The sequence below is a fragment of the Necator americanus genome, chromosome III (genome assembly GCF_031761385.1).
Source record: "Necator americanus strain Aroian chromosome III, whole genome shotgun sequence".
NCBI lineage: Eukaryota > Metazoa > Nematoda > Chromadorea > Rhabditida > Ancylostomatidae > Necator > Necator americanus.
In genome coordinates, this window is record NC_087373.1 from 30,778,728 (window position 1) to 30,801,074 (window position 22,347).

The window sequence follows — 22,347 nt, forward strand, 5'->3', positions numbered from 1 at the left end:
AAGCCTAGCTAAGAGTATACCGCTGCTAAGATTTACCACCGTCTGGGCAGGGGACAAGCCTTTTTGCCACTCTAGCATATTCACTGCCTTAGTACCCTGCATACTGGGCCCTGCCGTCTCAGAAATCAGACGGTATGTCGACCGGTAAGAGGCGACCAAATCTCAGGTTGCTCAGGTCGTCTTTGATTCTGGACCAGGGCAACACACGCACGACTCGCCATGGGGACTGTCTCAGACTGTGCACTTACAACGCGAGAACAGTGTCCACAGACGGTGACCTGCATGTCCTTCTCGGAGCTGCAGAGGGTATCAAATTTCAGGTGATTGCTCTGCAGGAGACCAAGTGCAGAAGCAGCGACGTACGACAGATGAATGACGGTACACTCGTCATTCGTGGAGAGAAGGCTCCGTCGCGAGGTTTTGTTGTGCACCCATCTGTCGTCCATCTTGTCGATTCTTACGAAATCCTGTCACCTCGTCTGGCCATTCTTCGCCCCCTCCCTCTACGTCAAAAACCCATCAGTATCATCTCGCGTTTTACGAGGAGCTGGAGGGAGTGATCCACAACGAGAAGTCCTTCTAAAAATTCGTTGTCGGAGACTTCAACGCAAAACTAGGAAAGGCAACAAAAGAGGAATACATGATAGGAAGATTTGGACTTGGGGACCGGAATGAAAATGGCAATCGCCTCGCTGGGTTATTATCCCCCGCTCGCCTTTTTCGTGAAAGCTCTCTTTTCATGAAGAAAGGTCATCGTCGGCGGACATGGGAATCGCGCAATGGCGCGACTCGTGCGAAGATCGACCACATACCTACCAACCGGAGGTGGTGTCTACTTGACGTCTCAGTAGTACCATCTTTTTGTTGTGGTTCTGATCACCGTCTCCTTCGTACGGAAATACGACTTAGCCACAAATAGTATCTGCCACCGACAACGAAGGAGAGAAGAAGTCGTCTACGACGATTGCGTACTCAAGGACTCATTGTCTCAAGGTGACAGGCACAACGGGGAGAACCACGTGAACTATGAGATGCTGCTCAGAGGATTACGAGCCTGTGCTGAACGTGCCACCAAGGAATTGTTGGAAAGAAGAAACACTTTGAGACTTGATACGAATGCATCCCACATTGAGCGGTTAGTAGCAAACACTAGTTGCAGAAAAACGTTGCAGAAAGATTTTTCGAAATACAGGAAGAGGAAAATTCTGGAAGCAGCGCAAAGAAGAACGAGTCTACAGAAGTGCCACAGGGATCTTCGCGAATATAATATTCCGCTAGCATTCTTCTTGAGCGAAGACGGGACTCGCACGTCTTCTTGTCATGAGATGGAGATCATTACGGTGAGGTTCTACTCGAACCTTCTCCGTTCGTCAACTCCTTTGTCAAGCCCGATCATCCTCGCTGGTAACGCTCCACCACAGATTCTCCTTTCGGAAGTACGAGTCGTTATCAAGAGCATGAAATCTGGCACAGCCTCCTGACATGATTTTATATCGGCAGACTTTCGTCGGAGTGGTTGCCATCCACTCCATGTAATCTTAGCACATGACATCCTACCTTCAGGCAGAAAGGATTCCAGACCAGCGAAAGACCTCGCGAACCGTCCTTATCCACTGGAAATTGACCGAGAGGACCTTCTGACGTACCGTCCGATATGCTTAATGAGCGTGTTATACAAGGTATTCACCAAGATGCTGGACGCTGTATGAAGCCCACCTTCAAGAACAAGCTGAATTCCGTCAGGGGTTTAGCTGCTTAGACCACATCCAGACCGTGTCGAGGGTCACAGATGAGGACCGTGTCGAGGGTCTTGCCGGAAATACCGCCTGCCCCTTGTTCTAATCTTCTTCGACAATGAGAAAGCCTTCGACAGCGTAGAAACGAATGCAATACAGTCAGCGCTGGTCGACCAAGGAGTGGACGCATCGTATGTGAGGACATTAGCCAATTGCTACGATCGATGCGGCCCTAAGATACAGCTTTTCCACCGCCCCCTCACCATATCCATAGGAAAGGGGGTGCGACAAAGCGATAGTATATCGCCGAATCTGTTCACGGTTGCACTGGATATTGAAATCACTTTCCTGGGAAGAAAGGGGCATACGTGTTGATGGAAGATTTCTTTCGAACCTTCGTTTTGCGGGCGACATCGTTCTCTTTTCGAGCAGTGCCAATGAAGCAGAAACGATGCTCAACGAATTGAACGGAGCAATGAAGAGAATGAGGACTGCGAATAAACAGAAAAAAGACACAGTTCGTGAAGAACGCCTACTGTGAGGACGGGGGAGTACAACCTGAAGACTTCCAAATCGTGGAAACTTCGCCATACGTATACGTTCTATGAACATAGAAAACTACTTGAAGGAAGAACTGAATAGAAGAATGAGAGCAGCATGGGCACTATTCGCAATCGTCAGGGAAGCTACGGACCAACTGACGGATCAAGATCTTCTTGCCCATCTGTTCGACTCGACAGTTCTTCCAGCTTTACGCAGCGGAGACGTGCCAGACACCGCTGCCACGTCTGCTGCTTACTACTGAAGTTGATGTCTTCTGAAGTTTAACCGGCGCACAGAACACTCAGTCGGTCCGACAGCTCCGACATGCGAGCAATGTGCCGTCTTCGCGACGCAGCGGAATACATATAGAAAGCAAAGCATAGATGGGCCGGTCACATCATGAGAAGAATCGACGCTCGACCAGCTGAGAGCTCCGGCTCAAGGAACTCGTCAACGTGACTCACGGAACTTGAGAACATTTTGGATGGCAATGGCGAGGGAACAAAACGAGTGGAAGAGATGCTGAGGATACCACGTCCAGTGAAGACGGGCCATCTAAGTAAGTAAGTAAGTATGTAAGTAAGTAAGTATGTAAGTAAGTAAGTACGAAGACAAAAGTTTTCATTTTATTCAGAGGAAAACGAACGCATGAAGAAATTCTTCGATATAAGCCCCTGTACAATTACTGTGAAGCTGCAACACGCAAATGTTCGGTAATTTCGTTCTTGTGTAGATTGCAGCTGTTCTTCTTGCTTGCGTCACTCTTCCACTCCGTCAAGTCTGATTACTCTCAGAAAATATGCAAAGTTCCAAAAAAAAAGGATGAGGAACTAGAACGCATATAATTCCGCGTTGCCTGCGCTACCAACGCTCCCTATTTCGAGTTCTCTGCGGCAATCAGAGGAGGAAAAGAATATGGGCATCAAGAATCTTGTTTCCGACATGAGAAAGCAAGTTGAACCGATTATGTGTTACAATCTCATAGAATGTTCCACAGCTGCAAGAACCTAGCCAACTCCAATGTCCTCAAGATGAGCGCATCATTCTTTTCTTCGAACGATTTCCACCAGATGGAGGACTTCATACGGTAGCTTCTCCTGCTTAGTGCAAAGCGATATCATTAGAACGTCGTCAGTTGATATTCGACTTAAAGGATAAAGGATAAAGTTTCTGGCGTTAATCAAACGCTTCGGCAAGTCTGGTACCAATTTGTCGACCCGGGAGGGATGAAAGTCTTGGTGAGCACTAGGGCGGATTCGAACCTCCGATCGATCGTGCAAGAAGCGGAACTCTTAACCGCTACACTACATCTGCCACATATTCTGCCCTACATCCAGCAATTCGCAGTCGTTCTTCCTGTGGATGTGTTCCGTTCTTTGTAAATGTAAACGCTCTCGTGAATCTAGATCAAATCGCTGGATGCTACGTGCTTTTTTCTGTCACAGAAAGAAGCTTGTTTGTGGTCGTTGCCAGGTTTTTTGTCACCTGAACCATCCTATCTGTGCCCGTTGATGTGCGTATACCTTCTGATTGTTTCGGTTTGAGTTGCTGTGATCTCGTTGCGGCGATCTATGAGACAAAAAATTGGTAAAGCGTATGAGCCAGTGAATGCTTTTCTCAACCGTATTATTTGAATGTAGCGGAAATTTAGTTTATCTGTACATCATGCCCGCTTGATCAGTTCAATTGAAAGCATAATTCCAGATCTGTAAGTCCTTAATTTCTGGACGAAGCAAAGATATGTGGGATCTTAGTTAAAGCGATGAAACAATAGAGAAGTAGGAAGTACGGGGCGAGCATCAGAGCAACCAGTCTTATGCCGTTATGAGTTCGGAGACAATGTGAGTTCGTAGATGTACATATGTCAGCAAAAGTCAATTTCATGAAGTTCACTTGTTGCAGATTAGTAAGATCGCGGGAAGAAGTTGGTCACCACTACCCGGAAGAAAGTTTCAGATTCTTCAGTAGTCGAAATACTGAAATTACAAAAATTGAAATTACAAAAAAAGCGTAGTGTATGCATTAAGAGCGTTACCTTTTCATTGTGATAATAGTGGCGTCATACACAGCCGATTTCGAGTATCAGCGAGATTAAGTGATTTCGAAGCTTGATTTCAGCAATCGCAGATTTTTGGCTCTACCATTCACCTGGATTCATCTTTTAAAATTCTTTCATCACCTTTCTTTTTTTAATTTTTCTTACGTTCAAGTTATTTTCATCGACTTTTCACCGCAAAACTGGAAATTTCTCAAAGAGCTTACGACATAAACCGCTCTTAGACTTAGGCAACATCAAACATGCTCACATGAGAACGCACATCCAAAAATATTCATGAAATTTTCTTATCGGTATGCGGGTGTACATAACGTTCTCTGTAAATTCCTTCTTTTGCAGACTCCACCTGTTCTTTCCGTTTGCTTTTCTTTTTCGCTTAATAGTCGTTAGAACAGAATGTTTGAAAACACTGAAGAAGTATTTCTTTTTGTCTGAAGAAGCTCTCCAACTTTGTTTTGTTCTGATTTCTTTAAATGCGGAAGCACTAGCATGGCAGTGGAAACTTCAATTTCAGGACTATGACTATGATGTAAATATCGGCTTGTAAACGTTTAGAAATCGAAAAATCACCATTTTCAATAAGGCTCGTTTCGTTCTACAGGAAAATGTCAAGAATAGCATTCTGCAGAGATGCGCACATTATTGATTTCTCTTTTCCATCCCATCTTAGGAACAGAACAAGAAACGAATTTTCGAAGAAAAATGTCTGCCTACACCACTAAAAACCGGAAGTTGTGAGAAAGAAATTGCAATTTGAGGACGGATAAAATCTCATAAATGCGATTATCAAAATTAAGGCGACAGATACTGAACAACACTACCCAGCGTCATAGGAGCGATATATAGAACCGTACCGTAGCCTTCTTAGATGAAAGGGTGGGAGCACGCTATTGTTTTTTTTGGTAGAGCATGAACTGAGGTTTTTTTTCGGTGTGCAGCACTTACCTGTTTGTTTTGCATAGGTAGAAGAAGAAACAAAAAACTCTCGTAAATCTCGTTGATTTGGTCTCCATATCAAGATCCATATTTTTCATAGTTTTTAGTGTTAAAAGACAAGTTTGGTAAGACATGATAGCAAATTTCCTCCTCTATTTCCATACGCTGTACGTTTTTGCAACTTCTTTCACAACAAAGTTATAGGGTCAAAACTGAAACCATCCAATTTTTCGTGCCCAACTTTGGGCTCTAAGCTCAAAGGGTAGGTTTTCAGCTGTAACGAAACCATATTGGATGTAAATTCCAAGTTCGACCTTCTTTGAATCTTAGCATCATAGAGTTTGCTTGTGTACTACTTTTTGAGCAGAACCAAGATTGTTATTGATCGTTATTCTGGCTAACGTTTCGGCGGCGTCGCCTTCTTCAGAGCTTGGAAAATCAAAGACACGTGTAATCTGCTCTCTCAAACCCATCCCACGAGATATGTCTTAGCAAACAGATCATTCGAAGACAACGTCATAAAAGGGGATGTGGGATGTGTTTAAGAGAAGATATTACAGGTGCCTTTGATTTTCCAGGCTCTGAAGAAGGCGACGACACCGAAAAGTCAACCAGAATAAAGATCAATAACAATCTTGGTTCTGCTTAAAAAGTAGTACACAACCATTTTGGATGTGCCAGTGTACTGTTTAATTCGTGAAGTTCTAGTGTATTTCGGCGATCCCCTCACTGCTTGGCAGTTTTTCCATTGAACGACGATTTCGATTGTTCAATTTCGTGAATTTCTACAGAACTTCTTGCCGAACCTAGGACGATAGCTTGTCGCTTTTTTTTGCACTACGTTGCGTGGAATTCTGAAAGAGCTCTGGAAAATTCTGCACGCACACTAAAGGACTTGTCGCTTCATTGTCTTGGGATTTTGTCTAGAAGAAGACATAAGGTCTTTCTAAACCTAAAAGCTGAACATGAAAGGATTGGTTACAATCATTCTCCTTTTCTGGGTTTATTCCTCATTCCTTAAGAGGACTACCACGAAAATTTGTTTTCAAAAGAATAGGATAATTGTGAAACATTACGGAAATCCTTCGTCAGAACAGAAATCTCTCGAATTTACTAAATCACGTAAGAAAAGCGAGCAATAAAGGACAGAATGTTACAGGTGATCAATGTCTCTGAAGTGAGCTAAATTACGTAGGAAAAACAAGTAATAGAAGTGGAACTGAAGAGAAATCTAAATCAAGCTTGCTCAGAAAAAAATGTGAAGCAGGTGGAGTTGGGCGTCAGCTATAAGCAGAGTGCACGACCGTAACCCGAGCCGAACAATATGTATCGCCGAGCCAACATGTCCACACATATGGTGCATTTGCACAAGCTGGTTGATAGTAGAAATAATAGAGTGTTTCGCCTTGATCAAATCATCCCGCTTGGAATGTATCGATGAATTCTACTTCAATCCAGAATCATAGCATTTTATGAACGTGTATGCGCGCTTGGAGTGTGCTGGCAGGCTAAGCATAGTCTGTATCCATATAAGCAAAGTTCGTGCTAATTAATTAACCCAGGAAGGGTTTGTAAGGCGGTAATGAGGACGTGGAGCGGGGAGTGCACTCTTTTTTGCCTCGCCTCAACAACAATTTGTCCTAAGATCTAAACGGATGGAATCATAAAGATCTATCACTACAGAAACCATTTAAATCAAAGCCGAGTCTCCATGTACGACATCCGATAAACCTCGGCATCTTCATGTTTCAATACTTGATTTCTTTAATTGAACCGGACACGAGGTTGTTACTATAATTTATTCGTGGCTAACGTTTCGGCAATATCGCCTTTTTCAGAGTCTGGAAGGGTGAAGTCGAACGTGATTAATCCGATGAAACGCCTTATCCGCCCGACAAAGAAAGCCCTACTATCCTATGTTTACTGTTGGGCCTTATAACTACCAGTAGAAGAGAACATCGTAACATCGTACCTCAGCTGACTCGTGCCACTGCTAGATAGCTGTTGTTAGGAGACTGCCGCAAATTACCAATATTAGTCTCAAACAGAGCGCGAGTTCTCTCGTAATGTTCCCTCGTAATGCAGAGGCTTTCCTCCTTGCGATTCATCTTTGGGCCCGTCTTGCGCGCCGCAATACCAGGTTCGCGCTCCGAAATCGTGATCTTAACTTCAAAATCTTCTCCGTTATGACACCGCACCCTATGACCACCTAATGCAGTGGAGTCACATGATTTCTTTTTGCCTTCCAGCTGTTCTTTGATTCGAACACATAGTGGTCTAGCTGTTTCTCCTATGTACTCGTCACCACACTGCTCACAAGAAATCATATCAACGCCGAGTATTTAGTAGTGAAAGCGGTTAATAACAAATTCTGATGAACAAATAAACAAATATTATATAAACAATTTCTAACTGGTAATTTCAAAGTCATTTCTAAAGTTTGTATGTGGAGATTGAATTCTCGTAATTGAATTTTGGTGATGTATATTCGATTCGCAAAAAAAAACGTCGCTGCCGCAAACACATGACTGCGCTCGCAGTATGGAAATGATGAGAAGATGTTTAAAAATTTAAGATAAATCACGCTCAAAATATCTCACGCTTAATGTGCTTTGAATTATAGCAAGCCTCAAAAGGAGAAAATTATGCGCTAAACGCGTGATTTATTATATGTTAAACAAGACGATAAAAAACGTTCCTACATAGAGAAAGAAGAACGTAGAGATTCTGATTGTAATTCTGTGGGAACGCCGTGGACGCTTTGAATATAACGTAACCACATTACCAACCACATCGTTTGCTCATAAAACAGGCGTTTTGTTCAAAACTTTTCTTCTCCACAAATCCCCTACTTGCAATTTCAGACACTCACACTATGTTCTTTTCCAGAAATGAAGAGAATTGCAATTTTCCTCTTTGCTCTCGTTCTTCTCGGTGAGTTTACCCATATCCTTTACAGATTTATATGGATGAATCCAGAACACTTTGTAGCACGTAGTTCCAACGCTTGAAACGATTATAGTGAATGTTTTTGTCTCTGCAAAAAAAAAAACCAACAGTTTATTACAGCTTACGCTAAGAACTGCAAGGTGGACCGAGACTGTAAACAAGGGGATAAATGCAGTGATGGAACTTGTGTTTGTGAGTGCGTTTTTTCACTATTGAAGATGACGAGCGGAAAATTTTCGTAATTTTAACTGATTTCCTTGAGCTGTAGCCAAGATTGGTATCGATCTTTATTAAACAGCGGCTAACGTTTCGGCGATATCGCCTTCGTCAGAGCCTGGAAAACTCAAAGCCATTAGTGACCTATCCCCTCAAGCGCTTCATCACCCTACAGAAAGCACCCAAACGGTAAGCAAACTCAAACAGCAACACATAGGCTAGTACTTACCTCATTAGCTACACTTGTTAACTCAGCAGACCACCACGTGCCACAACTACGAGTCACAAGGGTTTTATATAGGGACCTCACGGCCCGCCCCGTAGATCAAAACCCGCATAGGTCTTGATACGGGGATAACTCGTTTGTGATCGCAATGCACTCATCCTTCTTGTTCATTTTTGGACTTTTGGCGGTTATCCAAAAGGCCTCTAGCGTTCTGCGTGCTGTGATTTCGGACTCGTAGGATAATATACGAACTTCTACCTCTACTTCGGAGTTTGGATGACATATTCTACGGTGTGCTCCAAGTGGGGTGAAGGTTTTTGATTTTGCAAGTCCATCCAGATGCTCCTTGACCCTAATACACAATGGGCGTCCCGTTTCCCCTATATAATCGCCACCGCACAACCTGCACGTGATACGATACACCATTCCCGATATCATGCAATCACCACCAAAATCCTGCAAATTTTCGACATTGATTTCTCAGCAACAGCAAGATTCAGGAAGTGCACAATTAGCAAGAACTATGTAGTCGTGTTAAACCTACTTGAAAGTCGGTGCAGTTGCGTGAGCGGCTGCCGTGGAAGTGGCGCAGTGAAACGAACGCTTGGGATCGGCTAGCATTAGTTCGATTGCGATCCATGCCGCTGCCTCACCGCGCCGCTTCAAGCGGAGCCTCTTACGCTGTACCGAGCTTCAGGTAGTTTTTACCCGACTGTAGAGAAATCGTCAGTAACGTTTTACACAACTACGAATCAGATGGATTAGTACAACCATACTGATCACCCCACGAGACAACTTTTTACATGAAGGACGAAATGAACGCGTGCAAGTTGGATCACTGATGAAAGAATATAACAATATCCTGGTCAGAGGGACTGAATCCTCCAGACGTTCTTGATTTTGTGTAACTTCCAGGATCTGTTTCTCAATTTTGCAGTGATGCTTAAATTATGTCCCAAATTCTGAACAGTTGTGAAGAAAACCTATCATCGAAAGATTTCCCGAAGACTGATTTTTAGTTTAGATTTCAATTTATATGAAACCACAAGGGGCAGAAGTTTTCGTAAGAAAGACTAAAGAACTGCTAAAAACTAGGCAACGATTGCAAGTGTCTCGAAATACTACAGTGAAAACTTCGGATCCATAATAATTGTGAAGAACGTTTCGCAACGTAACGCAATTGGGAACAGTAGGCGTGCATAAACTTATCGCATCCTGTTCTCAATCGGGTGACTATGATGTCCGGATATATTTCTTTCAAGATATAAAATAAATCAATGAGGAATTTAACAGAAAGTTTCGGTCAAGTTCTTGTTATATCTTTTTGTCCGAAAAGTTACTCGAGAGGACGTAATAAGATTAATTTCAGACTTAGCATGTGCATCATCAAAATAATGTTCAGATAATTCTGCATGCGAGATGAGGAACATATACCCTCCGGAAGGATGCAGAGTGGAGACAAGTGTGGATGACAGAAATTGCCCAGTCAACAAGGTTATTTGTTAGCTGATAAAAGCGAGAAGACTGGATCAATAAAGTACATTTCAAACGGTGTAAGACTCTTGAACTTGTAATCTTTGAAAATAAGAAAAATATTCGATAGTACTCAGTGAGAGTAACCCAGCGATTAGTGGTTAGCAGTATGTAAGAGCAGCAGATGGTTTGAAAGTACCCAAAGCGCAGCCAAGTCTTTCATCCTTCGGAGGTCGATAAACTGATAGATCCCTACTTGGTACCTCACAACTCACTGTACGGGCAGCAAGCGGATTCATAAACGTCAGGGGTTGTGAATCGAAGTAAAATGCGATGATGCATCCGAAGGGAATCTATCAACGCCGAGCATTTCATTCTCTTTATTCTTCTTTATTCTTTACCAGTCTGAACTTCTTGCTAGCGCCGTAAGTCGGACTTCTTGTGCTGCTCGCTGCACTTGTTTTCAGTTATCAATAATATTTTAAGTCCAGTTCCCGTAAATTCATGCCAAAGAATTAAAATTATTTCCTCTTCTACAAAGGTTCTTTCATCAAGATGAAGGAAGATTTCATCAAAGTTTCCTTGTAGTCTTCTTGTTATGGGAGCGAGTACTAAATTTAGAACATTTAGAGCATTTCAAACTTAATATATCTACATTCCTTTAATATCACTATAATTTGAAAACATTTTTCGAAGTACTAGACGGAATTCTTGCCTTTCTACTCAGCAATTAAGATAGAATGATGTGCAAAAGTGGAACGACATGAATGCCATCATCATACTGATAAAGATAAGGGTCCTATCGCATATCACATATGCTATCAGTGGCGTACAGCGCAACACTGAGATTCCGGAGTATCTAGGTAGAGATCGAGTCATAAATAACTTCCGTTTTGTTTTTTTTATACATTTGTACAACAGTTGATTGTGTCGTATTGAGGTTCTCTGGCTTTGTCCCAATATTGACTTCAAAATATCGTCACTGAACTCTGAGGACGTCCCTCACTGGTTCGTCTTTTAAGGTGACATCTCCAGAACGGAATTTGACAAACTAATCTCCAACCGCCCGATTGGTCATCACTCCTTCACCATACACATTGCATACTGAATTATCAAATCTGACTCATAAAGTGGCCATATCCAGTGGATACCAAACTGGAGAGGGTGCTACTCGACAAGCGCGACATCCCTCTCGAAGATCCAACGTAATGGATAGCCCAGAGAAGATCCCGTACCGTCTACCTTACATACTACGGGTTTAGAGATCCCTTTCTGCCTAACTGGACTCCCAACTGCTGGGAGTTGTGCAGAGTCGGTAATACGCACGATTACGTACCACTTGACCCTTGAGGTTCGCTGAAGGTATTTCCACAATTCTCACGGCATTCTCTAGACTCGTAACAAGTAAGGTAGACAGGAAGGGATCTCTAGACCCGTAATATGTATGGTAGACAAATGTATGAATAATTTTCTTTCTTTTCTTTAATTTCTTCTCTTATCATTTATACTTTAAATATACGATCGGCGCAAATGAGTTTAACGAAAATAATGCGACGCGTCTGCAAAGGAAACACAATTTTGCGCAGAGTGGAGCTTATCAGATTTTTTTAGTGCCAGTTTTCGAGTACTAAAAAAGTGCTGTTTTACTTAGAGCGCAGAGCAAGCTTGCAAGTGTAGCACATGAGAAAATTTCCAGAACTGCCACTCTTGCGCAGTTATGAATTACGGAAAATTGTGAGTTTATAACTGGACGTTTTACAGCCGGAAAAGCCCTTGTGCTAGTATCAGAGCACCATAAGTGTTACTTATTACCGATTCAAATCAAAACTTGGGCAGGATCATAAACATTTTTCCACTTGGAATGCGTTAAGCAGTTAACTTCTTCATGTCTTCCTTCTACAAAGAAGACAGTTAAGTCGGGAAATTCAGCGCATGTATTAGGCCGCATCGTAAATACTAATAATACAGACATTTTTTTAGTGGAAAGGTATCTTTCATCACGAGATGTGAGTTTCCGAAGACGGACATTGAACGTTCATCAGAAAGGCGCAAGATTATTGTAAGAGATTAGAAGAAAATTGTAGATGTCCATTTCTGCCTCTGTTCGAAATCGTATATGTGAACCTGTCTATAGGTGTACAACATATGAGTTAGGTCCTCTCTAGACTTTCCATCACTGGGCTGAAACCGATCTAGTTATGGGAGATGGACTTCTTTCTCCCATTACAAGTTTCTTGCAGTGCCATTCCGAACGTTAACGTTTATTCTTATCACAACACATACAATGCGATGTTTCAATGTGAGTAGACAATCACTTGTTCTTTTGGAAAGTAAATTTGCGTGGGTGAGCTTGTGTGGTCGTTTGGGCGGTGCTTCAGCGTCAGTAAAGTGTTTACTTTAAACGTGGTTGATTGAACCCCACGAATAAAATAACAATGCGTTACATAACAGGGAAATAATTGTTACCTAATCCAGGAAGCGTTTACAACACACACAGCCATAAACCTATGCGTTAAGAGAGTAAGAAAAGTATTACAAAGAATTAAACGCGTGAGGACACAACACATACCTAAGCGTCAAGAGTGTAATAAAGGATTACAAAGATAAAACGCATAATTGCACAGTATTCACAACCATATACCTTAGCGTTAGGAGAGCAAAGAGAAGAGAAGAGTTACTTTGGTGTATGAAGCTGCGTAGCCTCTCCTGCTCTTATAAGCGGATCGTTCTTCATGCAGTGGATGTGTTTTCTTTGATGAAAGAGTAGACAATACTGAATGTCGCGAAAAATCATGCTACTTCAGCGATACTAAATGTTGTGAAGAATCGTTAGATAATACTGAATGTTTTGAAGAATCGCACTACCTCAGCGATATTCCCAGGTCAAGCAATTGGGCTTGTCTATGGTGAATGTAGATCTCATGATTCCTGTTACAATTCTTGAATCCTATCCATAACCATGCCAGGTCCCTCAAGTGCGTGATGATTGTGGATCGTATGTCCTTACTCCGCTCCAGCATTTTGCAAAGTGATGAATGATGTTCGCGTATTTCCAGTGGTAGCAAGGTAAGTTAGCTTTACGACCAATGTAGTTGCTGAATAAGATTTCAAGACAGCATTTACAGCGGCCTTTCTCTTGTAGCATTCTGCGTTTTTCTGTTGGATCCTTGTAGACTATGCACGAGTCTGAATAATGGTCGCCGGGTCGTCCACAGAACGCACAGCGTATCGTCTTCTCATCGACCCTTCTGATTATTTCATGTACATAGTTGAGTGGTGCACATGTCTGTTCTTGATCCAGTGCATATACTATCTCCCCTAAATCTATGATTCCTTGCTCGATTAGGCGAATCTCGTTCGTGATTTGCCATCTGCGTCTTTGTTGTGCTGCGAGGTGTGATGTTATAATACTGAATGTTGTGAAGAATAACGCTATTTCAGCGATACGCCCGCGTCAAGCAGTTGGACTTGTTCATAGTAATTGTAGATCTGATAACTCTTGTTGCACTCACGAACGGTTTCGCAGCTGTTGATACGATTGCGATACCTACATCCATTCCATTTACGCACCATCGAATCTCACTCATGCCGTTACCACGATTGCGTATGCCCCCGCTTTGGGACCGCAGAACCATTGGTTCGCTGTACCGTGAAAGTCGCTGTCGCCCCTAATCACATTTTCTGGGCATTACGACCATTTGCCCACATACGGCTCCTGCTACGATCGTCCTCACTTTTGGACAAACCCCTTCGAGACACTACCGTCTTGGTCGCTCTGGATTGGGGGTGACCAAGACTTTGGGGCCTGCGCTCAAGAAGCACGAAATGTCTAGTTGTTCGCAATCAAATCTCGGCTCTTTGTTCGAAGTAAAGTGCGCCATAATTGGAACTGATTGACAGAGTAATTGATTAACTTGACTATAGGCTACCTTTCATATAGGGTTATGTGAATAGGAAGCATGTGTTTAAGCTAACTCAGATTCAAAACAAAAAAAACAAAAGCAGCTGCATTGAGACTATCCATGCTGAAAATGTGCAACAAGTTTCCGCCGTATAGGACAGTGCAGGTTACTGACAAATGTGGAACTTTAGTTTTGCCACTACCTATACTTTTCTGGATTCCTTTATCAGTACAATAATTTCTCTGACTACTCAATCCAAACATATTCAGGAGAGTTTGGTGTTGCTTAAGAAGTCCAGAAGTAGCTTCCACGGAACGATTTTCGAGAACTTTACAATTTTTTGATCACAAAGGTTGATTTAAACAAAATTGCAGCGAAATTTTTTTTTTGACTGTTGCAAAGTATTCTGAAAAGATCGCCATGAATAAAGGAAAGAGTCGAAAAGCAGTTGAAAATGTTCAAGTTGGAACGAAATCATTCGTACTTGCTAATACTCGATATCGACCGCGTATGCCGCTGCTGCGGAATATTTGGCCGCCCACAAAAAACCCTACCAACCAAAAGGGGAAGCACCACATGAAGGAACAGCAACATGGCAAGAGTGTGGTTGCGCAGCTCACAGTCTGCCCAATCTGTAAAGGAGGTCTACTCATAAATAAAGATCCTTACTCATGACGAGTCAACGTGACTAAAACTAGCTGTTAACTAAAGTAAATATGTCATAAGCTAAGGTTTTCCGGCCCGTAAACAGTCCAGTTGATTTGTGTACTGTACTTGAGGATCATTACATGTGAAGCTTCATTGGAGGAACGACCAAAAAGCTTAGACATCCCAACGTGACCTCTTTTCAGCTAGAATGGATGGAAAGTGCGCGGACGCTTCAACTCGAGCATCGAAACATCGAAAATGAGGGAAAATGAAGCTACGTTGGTTAGTATCACACTGAAAGGGTAATGCTCCTGATACAGGCACTACGCTTTTTTGTAATTTCAGTATTTCGACTTTCGACTTTCGATTATGAAATTTTTACTCCTTCCTAATCATAGTGGCCAACTTCTCCTGGTGAGCTTAGTGCTCTACCATGGCCACAAGTGAACGTGATGAAATTGACTTCTGCTGACATATGCTCTACAAACTCGCATTGTCTCCGAACTCGTATCTGCATAAGAGTGGACGCTCTGAAGCTCGCCCCGTTTTCCTACTTCTCAATTGTTTCACCGCTTGAAGTAAGGCATTATCCCACATATCTCTGCTTCATCTAGGATTTACTCCATCCAGGAATTAAGGACTTGAAGGTCTGGAATTATCCTTTCAATTGAGCTGATCAAGCGGGCATGATGTACAGATAAACTAAATTTCCGCTACATTCAAATAGTACGGTTGAGAAAAGCATTCACTGGTACATGGCTCATACCCCTTACCAATTTTTTGTCCCATAGATCGCCGCAACGAGATCACAGCAAATCAAACCGAAACAATCAGAAGGTATACGCACATCAGCGGGCACAGATAGGAGGGTTCAGGTGACAAAAAAACTGGCAACGACCACAAACAAGCTTCTTTCTGTCACAGAAAAAGCACGCAGCACCCAGTGATTCGGTCTAGATTCACGAGAGCGTTTACATTTACAAAGAACGGAACACATCCACAGGAAGAACGACTGCGAATTGCTGGATGTAGGGCAGAATATGTGGCAGATGTAGTGTAGCGGTTAAGAGTTCCGCTTCTTGCACGATCGATCGGAGGTTCGAATCCGCCCTAGTGCTCAACAAGCCCCACCGGGGCCGATAAATTGGTGCCAGACTTGCCTGGGAGACTTAGGAGAAAAAACACAGACTTGACATATCGGCAAGTCGTTGTATAGGCCACTTACACATTCCTAAACCTCAAACGATTCTGAATTGAAGTGAACGTGGGGGCGCATCCCAATCAGATTGATTAACGCCAGAAACTTTATCCTTTATCCTTTAGGGCGGAATATCAACAAGGTTTCTTTGACTGTACGTTACGTTCGTAATGTTATCGCTTTGCACTAAGCAGGAGAAGCTATCGCCTGAAGTCCTCCATCTGGAGGAAATCGTTCGAAGAAAAGAACGATGCGCCCATCTTGGGGACGTTGGAGTTGGCTAAGTTTTTTTCTTGCAGCTGTGAAACATATGGGATTGTAATACAGAGCCGGTTCAACTTGCTTTCCTATGTCGGATGCGAGAGGAGGAAATTTGCTATCATGTCTTACCAAACTTGTCTTTTAACACTAAAAACTATGAAAAATATGGATCTTGATATGGAGACCAAATCAACGACATTTACGAGAGTTTTTTGTTTCTTCTTCTACCTATGCAAAACAAACAGGTAAGTGCTGCACACCGAAAAAAACCTCAGTTCATGCTCTACCAAAAAAAAAAACAATAGCGTGCTCCCACCCTTTCATCTAAGAAGGCTACGGTACGGTTCTATATATCGCTCCTATGACGCTGGGTAGTGTTGTTCAGTATCTGTCGCCTTAATTTTGATAATCGCATTTATGAGATTTTATCCGTCCTCAAATTGCAATTTCTTTCTCACAACTTCCGGTTTTTAGTGGTGTAGGCAGACATTTTTCTTCGAAAATTCGTTTCTTGTTCTGTTCCTAAGATGGGATGGAAAAGAGAAATCAATAATGTGCGCATCTCTGCAGAATGCTATTCTTGACATTTTCCTGTAGAACGAAACGAGCCTTATTGAAAATGGTGATTTTTCGATTTCTAAACGTTTACAAGCCGATATTTACATCATAGTCATAGTCCTGAAATTGAAGTTTCCACTGCCATGCTAGTGCTTCCGCATTTAAAGAAATCAGAACAAAACAACGTTGGAGAGCTTCTTCAGACAAAAAGAAATACTTCTTCAGTGTTTTCAAACATTCTGTTCTAAAGACTATTAAGCGAAAAAGAAAAGCAAACGGAAAGAACAGGTGGAGTCTGCAAAAGAAGGAATTTACAGAGTGTTATGTACACCCGCATACCGATAAGAAAATTTCATGAATATTTTTGGATGTGCGTTCTCATGTGAGCATGTTTGATGTTGCCTAAGTCTAAGAGCGGTTTATGTCGTAAGCTCTTTGAGAAATTTCCAGTTTTGCGGTGAAAAGTCGATGAAAATAACTTGAACGTCAGAAAAATTAAAAAAAGAAAGGTGATGAAAGAATTTTAAAAGATGAATCCAGGTGAATGGTAGAGCCAAAAATCTGCGATTGCTGAAATCAAGCTTCGAAATCACTTAATCTCGCTGATACTCGAAATCGGCTGCGTATGACGCCACTATTATCACAATGAAAAGGTAACGCTCTTAATGCATACACTACGCTCTTTTTGTAATTTTAATTTTTGTAATTTCAGTATTTCGACTACTGAAGATTCGATATGAAACTTTTACTCCTTCCTAATCGTAGTGGGACCAACTTCTCCTGGTGAGCTTAGTGCTCTACTAATCGGCAACAAGTGAACGCGATGAAATTGACTTCTGCTGACATATGCTCTACAAACTCGCATTGTCTCCGAACTCGTATCTGCATAAGAGTGGACGCTCTGAAGCTCGCCCCGTTTTCCTACTTCTCAATTGTTTCACCGCTCGAAGTAAGACATTATCCCACATATCTCTGCTTCATCTGGTAATTACTCCATCCAGGAATTAACGACTTGAAGGTCTGGAATTATGCTTTCAATTGAGCTGATCAAGCGGGCGTGATGTACAGATAAACTAAATTTCCGCTACATTCAAATAGTACGGTTGAGAAAAGCATTCACTGGACTGGCTCATACGTTTTACAACAATTTTTTGTCCATAGATCGCCACAACGAGATCACAGCAACTCAAACCGAAACAATCAGGAGGTACACGCACATCAGCAGGCGCAGGTAGGAGGATCTAGATGACAAAAAAAGTGGCAACGACCGCAAACAAGCTTCTTTCTGTCACAGAAAAAGCACGTAGCATCCAGCGATTTGATCTAGATTCACGAGAGCGTTTACATTTACAAAGAACGGAACACATCCACAGGAAGAACGACTGCGAATTGCTGGATGTAGGGCAGAATATGTGGCAGATGTAGTGTAGCGGTTAAGAGTTCCGCTTCTTGCACGATCGATCGGAGGTTCGAATCCGCCCTAGTGCTCACCAAGCCTTTCATCCCACCGGAGCCGCTAAATTGGTGCCAGACTTGCCTGGGAGGATAAAAACACTGACTTGGCACCTCGGCTAGCCACCGCAAGTCGTTGTATAGGCCACTTACACATTCCTAAACCTCAAACGATTCTGAATTGAAGTGAACGTGGGGGCGCATCCCAATCAGATTGATTAACGCCAGAAACTTTATCCTTTATCCTTTAGGGCGGAATATCAACAAGGTTTCTTTGACTGTACGTTACGTTCGTAATGTTATCGCTTTGCACTAAGCAGGAGAAGCTATCGCCTGAAGTCCTCCATCTGGAGGAAATCGTTCGAAGAAAAGAACGATGCGCCCATCTTGAGGACGTTGGAGTTGGCTAAGTTTTTTTTTGCAGCTGTGAAACATATGGGATTGTAATACAGAGTCGGTTCAACTTGCTTTCCTATGTCGGATGCGAGATTCTCAATGCCTCCATTCTAGGCCTCTTTTCTGATTGCCGCCGTGATCTCGAAATAGGGGGCGTTAGTAGTGCAAGCAACGTGGAATTAAATGCGTTCTAGTTCCTGACCGCTTTTCCACATATTTCCACATATTTTTGGAGATTTTTAACAGCGTCTTCCGACCTCATTCGTAGCGGTTGAATAAGCACATTCGAGAGGGGTTGCTGCAAGCCTTTCACCCCAAATTGTGATTCTTCTCTCTGAAACCAGTGTTTATGGAGCAGTCGTGTTTTGTCCACGAGAAAACTTCTTATTCCGAAGTTGAAGTGTCTTCTTGGATAATTTTGCAGGGATTACGTGTAGTTTACGGAATCTCATCCTGAAAATTGAAAAAATTTCCCTTCGCAATAGTGGAAAAATTAAACAGACAAAAGTAAATTTCCAATTTCTACTGCAATCATTCTGTCGAAATGGCCTTTGATATTCGGAAGAAGGCCAAATAAAATATAGTTGGGAATGCATTTTAGAAGGGACCTTTGGATATTTTCTGAAAGTAATCAGACCTACCTTGACCAAATGGAAGAGTGACGCAAGAAGAAGAACAGCTGGAATGGACAAAAGAACGAATTTACCGAACATTTGCGTATTGCAGCTTCACAGGAGTTGTGAACGGCCTTATACCGGGAAATTTCTTTATGTGTTCGTTTTCTTCTCAATAAAAGACATGAAAACTTTTATCTTATAGTTTGTTCAATATTTATTCTTGTCCATCAGATAGCATGACAACGTGGAGCAGCTGGAAATCCACTTCTGAAGCGATAAATCAGTTTAATTGAGTTTTTGTGAAAACTGCTGACTCCTAAATCCGAAAGATTTCACCATCGTAATTTCCAATTCCAAAACCGAAGGATTAGCTCGGAAGATGTAGGGAAGATTTACGAGTGGTAGGACTCTATGTTTTAGTTCACCTCCGCCCCAAGTAGAATTTCATGGTTGAGTGGTAGGACTCTATGTTTTAGTTCACCTCCGCCCCAAGTAAAATTTCATTTTAACCTCACTTTTGCCGGATTCGTCTGAGTTCCATTTAAAGTGAGACCTTTTCCTACTCTCACTGGCTAGGAAAGATCATTACAATAAATTACAAGTTTCGAGTTTTTGTAGAGGGAGTAATAGACATGTAGAAAAAATCTCCATTTGAACCTTCCAGAAAAAATAAGTCATTCAGTACGCTGAAGCAACTCGTGGTAAAATCGTCCCTTTTTTCGCGCCATGAAGACTAAGCTCTCGCCGTCTCCAAAATGTACGTCTCCATATGATTTCCATATCTGATCAAGGCCAACTCTAGTGGCAGCTTCGTTTTTGATAGCTCTGTTTCATTTTCGAAGTTAAATCGAACAACCAGCGTATCAGACAATACACCAATGCTAATTCACCAGTCAACAATTGTCCATATGCTATTTTCAAGAGTGAACGTCGAGCAAATGTTAGAGATGAAAATTTTTCATGGTTTGTAATAACAGGGAAACGCACGTATAGAATAACCAATCCGTACAAAATCCTGTACAATCGATGTGTAGATGCAACACGGCAATGTACGATGAATTCGTTCTGCTGTCGATTCCTGCTATTCTTCTCGCTTGCGCAACTCTTCCACCTGGTCAAGGTAAGGTAAGCCCAACAGCTTCAAGAGAGCGTCCAAAATTCCCTTCTAAACTAAATGTCGTGTTATTTTGTATTCCTTCGATTATCAAAGGAAAATTCAAAAGGAGAAAAGTTAGAGTCGGAATTTGCCACTACTTTCCTATCCTGTTTATGCTTCCCAAGAAAATTCTCGATTTCTAGAGTGAAATCCCGTAAATATGTGAAAGTCTCTGTAGAGTTGTCAACGTAGGTATTCTGTTTACGGAAAAGAATTGACAAAAGGCACTGATTTCAGAGAGAATAATCACATTCCGAGGAGAGGGACTTACAACAATCCCTCTCGAGATTGCTTACTCAACTGATACGGCGGTGCAGACTGCTAACCCGACAATATCGAAGACATCGGCTGATGCTGTTAAAATTCTCCGACAATATGTGAAAAAAGCGGTGGGAAATTATGAGGGATCTACTCCACGATGACGTCATTAACAATATTGACGGTACTTGATTCAAGGTGACTGCAGTAATCAAAGAAGAGGCGAAGAAAGCGGGCCAGGAGAATCTCGTGTCAGATATAGGAAAACAAATCAAACCGACGCTATACTACAGTCCCATACTTTGTTCGAAAGTGGGAACTACGGCTGCAGCTCCTCCTAGTGAGCAGCTTAATCCTGTCCTGTTCTCAATATTTTAGCTAGATGAGACAGTTCAGGTACCGCTGGCTTCTCTTGCATATTACAAACCGGAATCGTTACGGAAGTAGCGTATAGCGCAACAAACACTGATAGTATTCCGGAAGTCTTCCAGCAGTTCACGGTCGTCCTTTCCGTGAGTATTTTCCTTTTTTTAGGTGCTGCTGGTGTATGTCACCACCTTACAAGAACCTCTTGGTATTACTGCTTCTAGTTTTGCTGGAGGATATGTTATCCTTTACGCAACTTTTTTCTTGTTCTTTTGTCAGTGGTAGTGTCAGTCCTACTGTAGCATACATACGTGCTAGCAGTGTCCGTCAACCCTAACGTGCCACTGTGAGTTGAGCAGTGTCCGTCAACCTTAACGTGCCACTGTGAGTTGAGTTGAATCAGTGACCATCTCTTGACTCCATTCTGTCGTACCATCCATACTGAGATTTTATGATCAGAGCAAATGATTTCAAGCAAACTAATGCGACGCATCCGTAGCGGAAACATTTCAAAAAACATACAAAACAACAAACATTGCGAAGGGGTTATCAGCTTTTATTAAGCGTTGTGAGTGACAGAAGGAAAGGAAAGGCTATCAGTACTTTGCTTAAGTACTTAAGTGAGTGACACATTCAAACGGGCTCTTCTTCGATGCGGGCTCGTTTCTATTCTTTTCTATTAACGGTTATAAACACATTTGTCGCTAGCTACATCTCATACGTACTGCGCTCGTCTAACTCCATTAATCAATTAAACCATTCAATTCCAGATTTCCAACTCCTTCGTCGGTGGATGGAACAGAGACATGTGGGATACCGTTTTGCTTAGAGCGCAGAGCAAATTGGCAACTGGAACGTACGGGACAAGTTTCAGAACAGTCACTCTTGCACAGTTATGAATTTTGATGAATTGTACGTTTATAAGGGAACTTTTACAGCCGAAAAAAAGCATTTCTACTTGTAATAAAGCACCATGAACTACTGTTACTCGTTACTGATTCAAATAAAGAACTGGGAAGGATAGTAAAAATTGTTGCACTTTGTAGCACGTTAAGCATTTAACTCCATCACGGCTTACTTTAAGGAGCAAAAGACAACTGCTTACTTACCTAGATACATATAATTGATGGCCCGTCTTTACTAGATGTGTAAGGCCCAGCATCTATTCCAATTCATTCGCTTCCTCCCCATTGTCATCCATTTTCCAAATCTGATGTTCTCAAGTTTGAGTGAAGCTGACGAGGTCCTTGAGCCATATCCAGCTGAGCTCTCAGCTGGTCCATCCGTGCAGCAAACACATCATCTTATCTCGTCGCCGGGGATTCCTTCGTGAGCATTTAGCATCTCTTGGGATCCACTCTAACTTCCCTTAGTCCATTTATCGTCGATTCTTCTCATAG

General features: G+C 42.2%; 5 protein-coding genes across 7 annotated transcripts; 3 read left to right on the forward strand and 2 right to left on the reverse strand.

Moving 5' to 3' along the window:
- Positions 1-125: 125 nt before the first annotated feature.
- RB195_011505 (uncharacterized protein) lies at positions 126-446 on the reverse strand (the record flags this gene model as incomplete). Its single annotated transcript, XM_064192950.1, has 1 exon — positions 126-446. One exon carries the CDS (start codon positions 444-446, stop codon positions 126-128), a length of 321 nt encoding a protein of 106 aa, XP_064050533.1.
- Positions 135-4,037, forward strand: RB195_011506 (uncharacterized protein; the record flags this gene model as incomplete). 2 transcript variants are annotated; one of them, XM_064192951.1, is made up of 6 exons in its annotated part: positions 766-825; positions 978-1,135; positions 1,193-1,340; positions 2,754-2,842; positions 2,914-2,992; positions 3,984-4,037. In XM_064192951.1, the coding sequence occupies 6 exons, from the start codon at positions 766-768 to the stop codon at positions 4,035-4,037; spliced, it is 588 nt and encodes a 195-aa protein (XP_064050535.1). The 2 variants fall into 2 exon arrangements, with proteins under 2 accessions (XP_064050534.1, XP_064050535.1); XM_064192952.1 differs by lacking the exons at positions 766-825; positions 2,754-2,842; positions 2,914-2,992; positions 3,984-4,037 and adding exons at positions 135-417; positions 1,564-1,679; positions 2,365-2,541 and having other exon boundaries at positions 994-1,135; positions 1,193-1,404.
- A 3,207-nt stretch (positions 4,038-7,244) lies between these two features.
- Positions 7,245-7,598, reverse strand: RB195_011507 (uncharacterized protein; the record flags this gene model as incomplete). Its single annotated transcript, XM_064192953.1, has 1 exon — positions 7,245-7,598. The coding sequence occupies one exon, from the start codon at positions 7,596-7,598 to the stop codon at positions 7,245-7,247; it is 354 nt and encodes a 117-aa protein (XP_064050536.1).
- A 564-nt stretch (positions 7,599-8,162) lies between these two features.
- RB195_011508 (uncharacterized protein) lies at positions 8,163-10,168 on the forward strand (the record flags this gene model as incomplete). The annotated part of the gene is made up of 3 exons (XM_013450331.2): positions 8,163-8,205; positions 8,341-8,412; positions 10,065-10,168. 3 exons carry the CDS (start codon positions 8,163-8,165, stop codon positions 10,166-10,168), a joined length of 219 nt encoding a protein of 72 aa, XP_013305785.2.
- Positions 10,169-20,193: 10,025 nt separating this feature from the next.
- Positions 20,194-21,846, forward strand: RB195_011509 (uncharacterized protein; the record flags this gene model as incomplete). 2 transcript variants are annotated; one of them, XM_064192954.1, is made up of 5 exons in its annotated part: positions 20,194-20,287; positions 20,561-20,712; positions 20,780-20,921; positions 20,978-21,093; positions 21,718-21,846. In XM_064192954.1, 5 exons carry the CDS (start codon positions 20,194-20,196, stop codon positions 21,844-21,846), a joined length of 633 nt encoding a protein of 210 aa, XP_064050537.1. The 2 variants fall into 2 exon arrangements, with proteins under 2 accessions (XP_064050537.1, XP_064050538.1); XM_064192955.1 differs by having other exon boundaries at positions 20,215-20,287.
- Positions 21,847-22,347: the final 501 nt, after the last annotated feature.